This window comes from Gymnodraco acuticeps, unplaced genomic scaffold (assembly GCF_902827175.1).
Source record: "Gymnodraco acuticeps unplaced genomic scaffold, fGymAcu1.1, whole genome shotgun sequence".
In the NCBI taxonomy this organism is placed as follows: Eukaryota; Metazoa; Chordata; class Actinopteri; order Perciformes; family Bathydraconidae; genus Gymnodraco; species Gymnodraco acuticeps.
Window position 1 is genome coordinate 319,937 of NW_022990886.1, and position 14,988 is coordinate 334,924.

The 14,988-nt window shown below is 42.6% G+C and overlaps 1 protein-coding gene across 3 annotated transcripts in view; it reads left to right on the forward strand.

The window, feature by feature from the left end:
• Positions 1-3,799: 3,799 nt before the first annotated feature.
• The window catches only part of LOC117557606 (tensin-2-like), a 35,945-nt gene continuing 24,756 nt past the window's right edge, over positions 3,800-14,988 (forward strand). For 2 of the 3 annotated variants that reach the window (XM_034233503.1, XM_034233504.1), the window contains exon 1: positions 3,802-4,496. In XM_034233503.1, the coding sequence (XP_034089394.1) occupies positions 4,374-4,496 (123 nt within the window). In that variant the 5' untranslated portion in view covers positions 3,802-4,373. Of the gene's footprint in view, positions 4,497-14,988 lie in introns of all 3 variants that reach the window. The other variant, XM_034233505.1, reaches the window with a different exon arrangement.

A 14,988-nucleotide genomic window follows, 5' to 3' on the forward strand; every position in this document is an offset into this window, starting at 1 on the left:
GGGCTGGCAGTAAGGCGATATGGTCCGTTGTTATTGTGCATCCATGGGTAAAGAGAAACTCATGTAGTGCTGAACACGTAACATGAACGTGCCGGGCGGCGCGGTCCCGTGGGTTAGATGCGCGTTCATAATGCAGAGGGAAATAACTCTCAGAATAACGTTATTAGCACATTTTTACAACTTGAGGAACGAATGTTTTTAATAAGGGCTATACAAGTGTTCATACTGGGTAGTTTATTTAGTTTAAAAAAAAGTATCCAACGAGTTACAGACCACTCTTTCCCCATGTAAGTCAATGGGAAAAAGTGTTTCCGGGCCCAGCAACCTAAAGGAAGTGTAGTACCGCCGTTTGACCAGCACGAATATTCTCATCAGACTCCGGCGCACTTCCTGGGGGCTTGGTTGACACGGACAACGGCAGCGAAATAGTGCCCACTGCCCACAAGCCACGCCCCGACACATGGGGTCACGCCGGCCAATCACAAAGCTTTGATGCGTTCAAGTGCATTATTCTGGCACAGGAAGATTATGTTATAGGCAGGGGTGCACATAACTTTTTTGCCCTGGTTCTCAAAGGAGCACCTAGAGATGTTGCTTGGTGCTCATCCTTAAAATGAAATAAACCGTAACCTTTGAGGGGGTCTTGACTTTATTTGCCAGACACATGGCACTGAACACACATGCAGAGGTGAACACAGAACACACATGCAGAGGTGAACACAGAACACACATGCAGAGGTGAACACAAGACAACATTAGCACGACCAGTAAACAAGCTGTCATCACTACCCTCCTGACTGTTCTCCTCACTGTCTTCCTCTCTGTCAGACATGGTAGCTGATGATGTAGGCCTACTTCTTTCTCTCTGGTTGAGTCTGTGATTAGCTGCTTGCATCCACAAGTCAACAGCTGGTTTTGGGTCGAAAGTCTCTGTTGTCATCTTAGACAAGTGGATGTAATCAAATAAGTATGTGAACATAACCAATAACCTACCATAGCCAATAACAAATGAATGTAACTTATTTTATTTGTGTTGTTCATTCATATCTTATTTTACCTTAACATTTATTTATTTATGCATTTTTTTTTATCTCTCCAGTTTTAAAGGATATTTTTGGTTACTGTCCTATAGTATACATTGGAATGATTTCAAACCTGTTCATCCCAATAATTATAAAGGAGTGCCTTGGAAATATGTGTTTACATACATTGTGACCAAACCGATTGAACTTAGACTAAGAGTCCTTTACCTCACTGAGCTGTAGTTATCAGTCTGACTGGAGAGGACTCTCCCTCCACATTATTGTAGAAACATCTTCTTCTTATATCCGTTAGAGCAGCTAGCACCAGATTCTAATAACAACAGCGCCGGTACCGGGCGGTGCGCCCTTCTCTCTCTCCCTCACTCGCATTTTGGCTGTGAGCTGCGGGCGCCAGATAAGCCAACATCCCCCATTTTCCTCACTTACAGTGCCCATCGTACAGGGCAAATGAAACGTGTAACCGGGGTGAAAAGGGTGTTACATTGACTTAATTATGAATATTGTTACATCAAGACCGAAAATTAGGATGAGCCCCAACGGTCAAAAATGTTTTTTTCCCTCCCAGAACTGCCAGCGCAGCGCCTCCACAGATATGGCGCCCTAGGCGAACATCTAGCCAGTGCTACGGGCCGGCCCTGAGTTCATATGCAACTCGCAAATATCTCTCTCTCCCTCTCTCAATGTTGGTACGCAAATGCGCCTTTTTTCAAATGACCCGGTGCTCTTTTTTTGGCGGAGGTGCGCATGCGCACCTGCGCACCAGTTATGTGCAGCCCTGGTTACAGGACATTAACGATAAAACAGAATATTGTTGTTCTATTTTTAGACACATCTCGCGATCGACTGGTTGGGCACCCCTGGTGTAAGGCCACACACACTATAGTGACAGTCATTCAAATCAAAACTAACCATGAAGTGTTGTCAGTCACAGAATGGCGAATTGCATCATCAAACAAATCTTTGTATGAGCAACAAAGTGTTTTCCCCATTGCTTACTGTTCTCCCGGTGTGGTCTGTGACTGTGAGACACAACAGTTCCACAGTATTTCTTCAGTCCCGACCCCCTGCTGAGGGCCGGTCTCCTGGTGGCAGCTGGTCAGGATCCTGCTGAGCTGCATGGACACACTGAAGGAGTTTGTGTCTGCTGAAGCTCACCAATGGCCTACCAGAGAGCTCTGCTTCTTTTTTCACAGTTTCTAACAAAATAGTGTCTGTTTATTGTCACTCATTTATAGGGCATGAAGTGTGTGGGTGTGAGAGAAAGATGCTGGACAATTGTCTTAAGGCTTCTGCTTATTTCGTATCTGAATCTCGCTTAGATCGATGTCAAGTTAGGGAATTGTCCCATTTATTTAGTAAATTCAGTGACAATGTCTATTTTTTAAATGATGCTCCCCTTCTGTGTAGGTAATGCTGTAACGGTAACATTTGACATTGAAGTTCTCATCTATCTTACATAATAATGCATCGATGTGTTGCTACACCACCAATGAATAGGTTAAAACTACTAATAAATATCACTATGAAACCTGTGCAGTTGATTACTTTAGGACAATTGTTTCAGTTTTCTGAAATGTGCCAATCTACCATTATCTAAAGCGATTTTTGGGTGAAAATTTGATAAATATACAAACCCTATAGAGAAAGTTATTTTTTTTAAAAAACCACCTGCATTTGTCTTTTGGAAGGTATCCAAAATTAAAATTGACAAGTGAAGGAAAAACAATGTTTCTGCCTGTAGTGTTGTGTCTCACTTTAATAGAGACCTCAATACTTCTTAATCTTAGAGTTTAAACTAGCGTGTTTGTGCACCCTAGTCACTCCCCACCACCATAACCCCCCCCCCCACCACCATAACCCCCCCCCCCTGTTGCCATGTGAATTAACAGCTGGTCCACACAGGAGGGTCCTTCCCTCAACTTCAAGCCACAACATGACTCGTGTTTGCGTCATTCAGGTCCCCAGATGATGTATCAAGTGCAATTTCTCCCCATATTTTTGGTGGTCAACTATGCTGCTGGGTCCACCCATGTGGAACTGCAATACAGATGGATCTGTGCATGGACTTGTGCAGTTGATGGTTTTGTCTCCTAATTTAGCTCACAGCCACAGATTTGTCTCGCTTTAAACTAAGGGCCGCTTTGTATGGTCTAACTGGAGGCCAACATCATGGTTTTAGAAAGAGCTTATTGTTGGAGATTTTCCCCTCGCAACCCTAAAGCCCCTGCTTGAAGGAGCATTTTGTCTAGAGAATGTTGCTTGGGGAAATATAGCTATGTGTGTGTTACAGAGAGCTGAAGGAATTTAACGACTTCAGAAGCAGATCTCAGAGTTAAGCACAGAGCCTATCATTGTTTTTTAATTCAGCGGAGAGCCACTGAGAGAATAAAAGAGGACATTACTGTAATATTTGTGTCCTGTCAAACTGCAAGATCACAACCGAGGGAGCTGCAAAGATGCTGTTCTTACTTAAAACCCAGGCCAGCAGTCAAAAGTCTTCACTTCCTCACATCAGGCTGACAGGAAGTAGAAGTGAGATCAACTCACTACATTATGTTCTCATGTGCAAAGTTACAGAGTCTAGGGATGACGTGTGTGAAAGAAGTTCTATCTAATCACTCCCCCATGAGGAAGAGGAGAGTGAGAGGGGCTGAAGTCAAGCCAAAGGAAAGGGGAAGGGCCTGACATCAACAAGCCAAAACAGCTGCCCCCTTCTCCCCCATGGAGAAACAGCAAGAGAAGCCTGCAAGAGAGAGAGAGAGAGAGAGAGAGAGAGGGGAAGACTTGAGGGTCTGTAAGTGTGGAGCAGGAGAGCCTTGTGTGAAACATTTGAGGGTCTGTACAGGAGAAGAGACGGAGGTTTTGGCAAGTGGAAAGGGGGAAGGGAAGAGAGAGGGGGAGAGTGTGTGCTTGCATGCTTTTCATAGTGAGGATAGCCAGGGAGCAAGGGACAGGGAAGACTGTAAGAGGAGAGGTGTGGGGAAAGAGTGTAGGGTCTGTGCATGGTGACACTTTTTGGAAGGGTGAAAGAGGGGTTGTAAGAAGAGAGGGGGAAAAGGAGAAGGGAAAAAAGTCGTCTGGAGTGGATTTCAAGGCAGGACAAGCTGTCAGAGAGAAGGGCTGAGGTGTGAGGAGTCGCTAGGGAAAAATAAGCATGTTGGGAGAGAAAGACCTTAGCTGTCGCAGAAACATAAGGACGCCCGTCTAAAATATGAAGCACTGAGAATAGGAGAAGAAAAAAGGGGACCTTCTGGAGCAAAGCACTAGAGGAAGAACGTTTAGGAGACTTAAAAAAATAAAAAGGAGCTAAACAAGGTATCTGCTGGAAATATGGGGTGCATTCATAGCACAGGAGCGGGCAGGATGAAGAACAGTGGACCGAGTACTGACACAGGAGGAATCCCCATAAAGGCAGACCCTGAGGTGCATCCTGAAATCTTCCAGCTTGCTGAGGTAAGTGAATAATTGCTCATTAGGGAACTGTACACATTCTGGTGTACCTTGCTTATGATCATACAGGATGTTGGGTTCATTAGTAGCTAAAGGGAAAGGGTAAACCTGAGTTTGACTAAACAGATTCAAAGATTAATAGGACTAACTCATGATGGTAATGCAGATGTTTTAATAGCCTAAATGCTGCTTATGGTTTGTCATTTAACTATGTCTGTTGGTATACTCCACATATACAACATACTAGTCATCAAACAGCAACCATAGAAATCCAATTACCACTACGTTTCAAAATGAGATCCAAAGCAATGAAAGAGAAGCATCTTGTGCCGCAGATGCTCGCATACCAAAATATAAACATGTGTTTTGCAGGTCTCCTTAAAGCCGGCATCAGATGCATGAATGGCACGCACTAGTAAAGTTAATCACATTGGTGAAAAGTTAGATTTGAATTACCTCGTACATTTGTCACAATGGGATCAGTGGCAATGAACCTGAAATAAAAAAAGTAATTTACAGCCACTCATGGACCATCCAATTGATCCCTGTTAATCATGGCCTCGGGGGGGCAGGGTTCAAGAGGAAGTGGGTTAGGTTACTGTCCGGTTCTGACCCGCCGTCTGCCTGGCGGCTGGCTCTATTTAGGAACATGTATGGATTTAGGAGCAAGCCACGTAAAGCCTCTGGAGGACTTTTATGGAGACTTAAAATAAAAAGTCTCGGTTGGTTAAGCGCCAAGGCTACACATCAGAATGTGTGCATTCTCACATGTCAGAGTAAACCATACGCTGGCATGCTAGAGCAGGTTAGAGCAACAAAGAGCTAAAACTAATATATAGTCATGTCACTTCATTCACACGGTGCCGCACAGTGAACTTCTGGATCGTGCTGGAATAAAAAACATTTCTACAATCACATGTATCTTCAAATCCCCTAAAGCCCTGATTTGTGTGTGTGTGTCTGTTTGTGTGTGTATGACCATGCCAAATTATGATACCATCGTCCCTACTGAATGGGTGGACTCTGCAGTGAGAGGAGTGAAATATGTCATACATGCAAACAGTCCAGGAGTTCTTATGGTTGATTGTAGTGTCTGTTTTTTCTCCTCCGTCTCTTTCTCACACACACAAAAAAACACACTAATTCCCGCACCTATTTTCAGCCTTTTCATGGCTGCTTAGAGGTGACACCCCTACTCATGCAGGTTATAAATACCCTGCCAGGACTAGAGCATACCCATGGCTCGGCACCTGCTCCCGTCCCTTCCTGAGTCAACAGTGTGTGTGTGTGTGTGTGTGTGTGCGTGTGTGTGTGTGTTACCCAAAACAAGAAGTTGTGTTTCCTGCTCTCTAGCATGTCACCAGTAGTGAGGTGTCACCGGAAAAAACTCCCACACCGCATTAAGTGGAGAGGGGGTGTGTAACTGCATGCTGTATCAATTTACAGTATGTGTGTGCGTGTATGTTTGGGTTTTGCAGCTGTTTATTTTAACTATTTGAATTAATTTGATAAGATGTACATTTGTTTGTATTTCAGACACATGGCAGAGAGTTAATGGGACAACCTTAAATAATTGACCAGGTTATTTTTTAGTTAATCCCTTAAAGCAGGGGTGTCAAACTCAAATACACAGTGGGCCAAAATTTAAAAAAAGGGTACTAGTCGAGGGCCGGACTGGTTCAATGTTTATTGCAGAACTTATTGAAATCAACTTATTGCACATATTAAACCTGGAACTAACAAAGCTTAAATGATTAAAAAAAACATGAATCATTAAATAATCAGTTGCATTCATTTCTTATGGCTCTATCTGCAGCTTTTCCAGAGTCATTTCTTATGATTACATTTTTCCACAGGCCAACAACAGCTTCAAAAAATCAATTTCCCTCAAAGAAAAAACCAACCATGCCCTGTTGTCTCAAGAATAAAAGTGCAGAAGGAAACATCCATTGAAACTCAATTTGCTGCTCTGTGATGTAGTTCAAGCCAGATACTTGGCATCTCATCTTGGGTGCAAGTTCATCAATGTTTGGGGTCAGGCTCTGAGCTGAGGAAACCCTCAGGATTGAGTGAAGGTGTGCGTGCAATATACCGGCGGGCCAGATCTAATAGTAATTAGAAATTATCCTGCGTGCCGAAATTAAGCCTTGAGTTTGACACATGTGACTTAAAGGGACAGTTCACGCCAAAATCGTGAAAAAAAGATATATATTTATATATATATATGTATGCTCTTACCTGTAGTGATAATTATCAATCTTGATTGTTTTAGTGTAAGTTTCCGAGAGTTGGAGATATCAGCACTTTCAGGAATGAGTATCTCTTGCGGGGCTACTGTAGGAAGAAAATAGTTTCTTTATAAAACTGCTCAGACCAAGATCTGGATTATCTAAATAAACAGGGTCATGATTCCTGGATAGAAACATAGCTGTGTGTTGAGGGCTATCTATCACCAGTAGGCCTATAACAGAGAAGGCCGTCGTCTCAACAGGCAATATCTCGTTCATCTGGCAACTGACACTAAAACCATTTGGATTGATAAATAGCACAAATAGGTAAGAGAAAAACATGTATTTTTGGGTGAACTGTCTCTTTAAAAGGTTACGGCTGCCTGCTGCCCTCACAGTAATAAAAAGCGCATGCAGCCACAGTCATAAAGAAATCCATTATGCTTCTGTTGGTGCCTGACCCTCTCTCCTCTTCGCCATGTTAGAAGTGGAAGTGCTCCAGGCTCTCTGCAGCGGTCAGAGATGCTTGTAGAATGACATCGGCTTTGGCTGCGAAACTCCAAATGGGGTGGGGTTCTTTAATACTGCAATACTGCTGACAGTCACGGGAGCCTCTGGAGACTGTTAGTCCGTGCAAACGAAGTAGTTTGAGAGCTTATAATGATAAACAATATAGCACACTAAACAAATTCAATCTTTGTGATTGGACTGTTTTCAGTGTGGTGTGTCCACAATTACTGCTTCCTATTGTTCGCCATTCTGATGGAGAGAGATGGAGAGAAATAATAACGAATGGAAGAAAAGTCGGTACGTTAGAAGACACCCACAATGCCCTGAAATCCATGAGTCATTTCATGTTTTTGGTTTTTAGAAAGCTCTTTGATTCCATTTGTCATTATTTGACTGATAACCACATTGTTTTTCTTCAACCTTAGTGCAAGTTGTTTGCTGGGTGGTTTGTCAACTTTTCATTACCGTTTGATCTTAGCACAAGAAATAGAGTCTCTCACGTACTTGAAAACCGATTAACCGTCTGTATTTGCCTTGAGGTAATACATGCATAGAATGATACATGTTAACGTGGATAAGTTCATTTAAATATGTAATGTCGTTAGTGTATTATTCAGGTATTTACCTACTTCATTTCAGTTATATAATCAAGCAGTCCGTCCCCTAAACTTCCAAAGAAATAGATATTGAATTAAAGGATTTAAACATATGCGTGTGTTTTTTTGGACTAAGATATAACTCACTTAATTTAAGGTAAATGTGTCGTCTTGTGATCTTGTAACAGCAGTTGCAGCACTCAGCACAGATAATGCCACACCACTATGTCTGCTGTTGTACTATCAGCAAGATAAAGTTATTCTACTATTTGTCCACCAGGCGGTGCCCTTGGCTCGTCCTGCGTTTTAGGTTATTGTGGAGAGGTTTCAACCTGTGTATCTGGTTAAATAGTGAAATGTAGTCAACTGAGGTGCTTGTCTCTTGAAATAATGTACAGACCCTAAAGAAGGGGAAGACCTTATACTAGTCATTAACCTGGTCAGTACCATTTTCAGTGGATCTCATTCTGCAATACATAATATGTAGCCTAATTGGCTGATATTTGACTTCTAGAGAGGTATGCAACTGTTCTACACCTTGGCTCAGATGATGAGCCAAAAAAACCTCAAATACAAGTGCAATGTTGGAAACATATGTAATTGTGTTGCCCCAAAGCAAAGGGCTACTTTTTACAATGCAATCTCAGGTCAGATTTCTGAAGTAACAGCAACTCAGTGGGGTATGACATAAATCAAATCAACTCAAGCTCCAAAATCCATCAGTTATATAATAACATTTTAAATGTAAATGGCTGGAAGGGAGGATGATCCTCTTCTACCCTCACATACCCTATTGTCCGGTTCACTTCCTAAATCCCGCCACCCCTGACACACACACACACACACACACACACACACACACACACACACACACACACACACACACACACACACACACACACACACACACACACACACACACACACACACACACACACACACACACACACACACACACACACACACACACACACACACACACACACACACAACACACACACACACACACAGCTAGCACAGACAGACCCATATTGAGCACATTCAGTGGATTCCATGGTTTATAGCAGCTTCACAGCAGCAGAGGACATGTCAATAGTCCAATGTTTCTCTGCTGCTGTGATTACAAGATCAATACATGCAGCATAATGTAATTTTTCCCAGCAATGCCTGTGACAGTTTGTTAAGTACAGGTCAGTGATCAAAATAAGTTTTTTTTTTGGAAGATGGAGTAACTACATAATTAAAAAATAACATAATTGAAATGATTTTGTAACTGATGGCTTATATTTGGCCCAGCACACCCTCCAACAGTTTTAAACACCCTGTGTGACCCCTGTGTGACCACTCTGTATCTGATGGGGTGACATCAGACCCTCCAATAACAACATGCTTTCTTAATGACTGTAGAGTTATGGTGTATGCTTGTACGGCATTGTTCATCAAATCTTCATAGCTCTTTCAGCAGTGGCTAACAGAATCTAACAGTTTGAGAAATCCATATTATTTATTTGTTTGGTCAATGCTGGAATTCCCTGATTAGTTAACTCTTTAGGGATTTTGGGAAGTATACTTATTTTCTTTCTTGTTGAGTGTTAGATGAGAAGATTTTTCCTGTCTGTACATTTTAGCTTAGCTTAGCTCAAAGACTGGAAACAGGCAGCTCTGTCCAAAGATAGCAAAATGCTTAACAGCACCTCACATAACTACTTAAAGTGGTTACAAATAATATTTTCATATTGACAATCTATTAAATAAGCATGTGAAGATAGTAGGTAATGTGAGAGGGCTTTCTTATATTGATAAACCTGCAGAGAATGATCAACTGGCTTATAGCAAATTTCAGCTCATTGTTTAGCTGTCCATCCACAACTTTACCCAATTTAAGCATCTGTTATCAAAGACAGAACTCTCAAAGCCTCCTTTAGGATAGACTACTTGTTCAGCCCAAAACAGCAGATGGACACAGGTAGCAGGTATCTGGTTAACAGAGAAGTTGGCTGATATGTCACTTTCAGTTGCCACTAATATAGTGCCTACAAATATCAATTAATGCAGGTTTAGGAACAACACATTAAATCTTTCTTGTGTTTTTATGAATATATGGGAGGCTGTGGCCTGTGTTCGGATCAGGGGAACACAGGTTCAAACCCCACTGCAGTCAGCATGTCGTTGTGTCCCTGGGCCAGACACTTCATCCCAAATTGCTCTTGTGGGGATTGTCCACAGTATTGAGTATGTCAATATTCTAGCTGAACGAGTCAGTCTGGCTCTCCCTCTTTTCCTAGTCTTGATAATATAGCCTCCATCATTTATGTTTACCATCTCCAGGCTTAAGCTTCATGTTTAGCGCGATTGTATGCATCAAATGACTAGGGATGCACGATATTGGTTTTTTGAAACCGATACCGATACCTTCCTGCTTCTCAAGACCGATACCGATAATAATATTATATATATATTAAATGTACCTGTAGTTTTTGCACACCTGGTGGTAAAACAAAGACTAGTAGTGAGCAAATGACATGAGCATTACTACTATGAACAAAACTAACCCTGGGGTCGTCTCTGGCAAACTTCTTGCCTTTTTCAAAAGCCTCGTTGATAGGTAAAAGCCCCGGTGCCTTTGCAGCTGGCTTTGGATTCGCCGCTAGTTTAGCAGCGCAGGCGTCTTCGTACGCTTTTAACACACCATCGTAGCGATGGCGATGTTTCAGGTGACTAATCAGGTTGGAAGTATTATAGCTCGTTGCCTTTTTCCCTCCTCGTGGAACTTCTGCATTGCATTTGTTAATACAAATAGCAAGCGAACTATCTAACTCTGAAACTTTGAAATAGTCCCATACTACCGACGACATGTTTGTTTACTGTCCTGGCTTCACGGCTGCACACCATTTACGTCACAGTCAGGCATGAGTTAGGGAGCGCTGGATTTGTGAAAAACTCCCCTCTTCCTAAACCACTAATACCACAGTACTGGCAAAACGGGAGGAGCCGAGAGAAAACAAGCGCCCCTCATCCCAATCCACCCACACCGCAGTATGTTTTTCTTTTTTTTACCCAAAAAATAAATTGTATATTATCGGGGCTATTAATACTTTTATCGGGTTTATCGGGATAATTATCGGGCTGATAATTATCGTGCACCACTACAAATGACTTATCTTACCTTCAACAAGAAATTGCATAACCCAAACTTTTTTCAACTCTGCTATTTAATTTAAAGGAGACCTATCATGCTATATTTTAATAATATATTGTAGGGCCATACCTGGGCCTATATAAGGTATATTTATACGTTGTCTTTTTCAAAATACCAAACAGATCATGCATTTTAGCCATGCCTCATTACGCTCTATTTTGCTCTCCTCCACCCCTGTCTTTGCATGCGCTGCAGCTGACCACGCCCTCCTGCAAAGGAGGGGGCCGAGTTACGAGTCATGTTACCATGCTGTTACCATGCCACGGCAACCTCTCATTCCCCTGATTGGTGGAGAGTTGGCCATATAGGCGGAGCTCCTCGTCACTGACATCAGACTATTTTCAAATCTGTATCAGTCTGTATCAGATCCGTTAAAGCCCCGTTTTTAGAGATTTTGGGTATGGAGGAAAAGAGAGAGGGTTGTGTTTTCTGACACTTGGTGAGTTCCCTGACACACCGGGGACACATATTCATGTATAAAAGACGTACAAAGGTGCATTTTGCATGATAGGTCCCCTTTAAATTCTGACATTTCAATTTTAGCCTGTTGTGATTCTTAATGTAGGTCTCATTAAAAACATAACCCTGAAATAACTCAAATCAGTTGCATTTACGTTCACATTATGTAAGCAGACAAAGCTCAGGGGCTACATAAAACATTAATTATACATTTCCAGTCATAATGGATTTAGGCTGCGTTCTCTCTCTTGAGAGCCATGGCTGTTTTATAATACAGTGTGGTTAATAGAATGAGTTTCCATTCTCCTCTTTATTCTGGATGGTAGGAGAACCAAAATGTGTTTGGGAAAGTTTTAGTGTGCATGCACCGTCACCTCCAGAGTATAATTAAATGCCCCTTCTGTGTGGAAAAACCCAGACATCGGAAAAAGTAAAAAATGCCTGAGCTTATGTTTTTTGAAGACCAGAGAAATGCATCCAGTCATTCAACTTGAAATGAAACAGTGTGTTCAGGTACGCTGTTTGTGACCCTCTCTCATTGCCTCAGCAGAAACACACACACATACTGTACCCTACAGTACAAACACCATCTACCTCCTGATGTTTCCAGGCCCCTCCTTCTGCTCCATTCATGGAAACATGTAATGGCTTAATGTGCTTCACATGCTGTTAGAAGGCATCGCTTTAGGAGGGCATTACCATAGCTTTATATAAACGTTGTTGGTTTGCTGGGAAGGTTGAGTATTGCTTTAAAAAAAGAAAAATCCATGGATAATAAATCATTGCACTGCATTCAGTCTGTGTGTGTGTGTGTACAATGCTTTTTATGTGTTTTCCTCCAGGGTTAAAGCTCACATCTTGACCATTGACAAATGGATACTGTTAGCAAATTCATTTGATTTAGAGTATTTTTCTATATCAAACCTTTCAACTTAGTATAGTATTAAGAGTTTTGGGTCTAACATTTTGAGAACTGCAAACTGATACTTACCTTTGTCTCTTTCTGTGCTTAACCCAAACAAGCCCATTTCATCTAATCTGTTTACGCAGCTGCCATGGTGGTCCAATGTGGCCAGTGCGGTACCACCTTGCATTGTCGAAAGGATATTTTTAATATGTCCATCATGAAAAAGGAGAGACCACAGATTCTTCACCCAGACATTAAACACATCAACAATTAATAAATGTTAAATAGTAGACGGTCACTGAATTCCTAATAGTTTTGGTAACCAACCTGTTATATTACTATTATAAGAGGGGCTTTCTTTAATGAAGCAGCATATGCTATATAAAGAGATAATAGAGAAATGTACCTGAGCCGAGCATGAATTAGCTCTCCCTCTGTGTGTTGTTATCTGAGCTTCTCTGTGTATTGTTGACTTAGCCGGCCTCCAGTGCGTGCTTGTGAGTCCACTGCTAATGGCCACTACTAGAAAGTGCGATTTAGATGCTATTCTAGGTTTATACTGTATTTACACACAGCAAAGCTTTGAGCTAAATGCTATATGGCAGTGGCGTGCGGTGAGGTTCATGGCTGGTGAGGCACTGACTCTTTCAGAGTCAGATTTACAAATATCATATTTTGACCATAATCGAAATATTCGGTTATTTTCAAAAGCTTTTTTAGTCTGATGCTTCGATTCATTTTAAACAGACCGTTCAACAAAAGGATACCCACAATCTAAATATTGGATTGTTCTTTCTTAGTAAGATCCCATTTTCATTACAATTGGGGTCTTACCTTGACTTGAAGATGAAGTCCATGCTATCCTTCTGGACAACAATCTATTACTTTTTTGTAAAAGTCCTCCTTATCTTCCTCTAGTTTCAAAAGTCTAGTTTGTTGTTTGCGTCTACCATCCTGCTACCGTCTCTACGTAGAATAACAGTAGCAACAAGAACCTGTGGGCTCACTTGCGCCCCCTTCCGTGCGGCAGAGGTTATGGCTGCCTCCCCTGGTGCTTTTTTCATTGCCGTTGTATGATGAGACCAGAGCCATGAGACCAGCGAGCCTAAATATCATATATGAAATAAGTTATTTAGAGACTATGGATGGCGAGGATAAATGTAATAAAGGGATCTACAAACATTACATTGGTGACATACGATGTCAGATGGTGCAGGCATGTGCTTAGGGCCCGCTTTCCAGGGGGTGACGCATTCTGAGGTGAGGCAGAGCTCATCTGTGCCTCACCTTACCTCACAGTAACTGGCTTGAGCGCGCTCACAAAATAAGTACCCGCGCTAAATTAGTGCCCGCGCTCCAGCCAGTTACGGCCCGTCCACACAGCGGCGTGCGTTGAAGCTTCCAACGCTTCTGCCAATTCACTTTGAATGGGGTGACGTCACTTTTAGCCGAACTGCATTTTGGGAAGCGACGTGGAGCGTTGCTGGCGTAGCTGGCGTCAAAAGTTGAGCAATGTTCAACTTTTGACGCCTCGACGGAGGCGTCAGCCAATGAAATCCCGTTTATGCAAATCTGCCAGTACAAGCACTAGCCAATCAAACTGCGTGTATGCTGGGAGAGACTACGCAGGTCATTTCCTCATATTCAAAAAAATGGAGGGAAAATTCATTATAGCGGTAGTGAATCACCCGGTGCTGTATGATCAGTCTCTGTTGATCTACCGGATACAAACCGGAGGAGCGAGGCATGGAGGGAGGTGGCAGAAACAGTGGGTGAATCTGGTAGGTTTTCGCCTGTTTGGGGATTTTATATCCAGTTTACTTCGTTTTAACATTGCTATTGCTTTGTATGTCGGGGGCAGGAGATTCATGTGATTGGTTGTTGGTCGCGTTGCTCGCAAAAAATCCCCAAGCTTCAGATACGCCCACCTCCAAGCGTCAACGCACGCTGCTGTGTGGACGCTCCGTTACGGCCCGTCTACACTACAGGCGTCGAAAAAGCTTGAAGCTGGGCGTGTCTGAGGCTTGGCGATTTTTTGCGAGCAACGCGACCAACAACCAATCACATGAATCTCCCGCCCCCGACATACAAAGCAATAGCAATGTTAAAACGAAGTAAACTGGATATAAACTCCCCAAACAGGCGAAAACCTACCAGTTTCACCCACTGTCTCTGCCACCTCCCTCCATGCCTGGTTCCTCCGGTTTGTATCCCGGTAAATAGTTCTGGTCGGAAAGAACCGGGTGATTTGCTACCGTAATTTCTCGTTTGGAATATGAGGAAATGAACTGCGGTCTGGCTCTCCCAGCTTGCACGCGGTTTGATTGGCTAGCGCTTGTACTGGCGGGAATTGCAAAAACGGGATTTGATTGGCTGACGCCAGCTTCGAGCAAGCATCGAGCCTCAAAAGTTGAACATTGTTCAACTTTTGACGCCGATAGACGCTGGCGATGCTTGCAACGCCTTGCCATGCTACCCACAATGCAGTTCGGCGAAGTTTGAAAATATCCTACGTCACCCCATTCAAATGAATGGGCGAAGCGTTGAAAGCATTTTTTGACGCCTGTAGTGTAGACGGGCCGTAACTGTGGTGGGT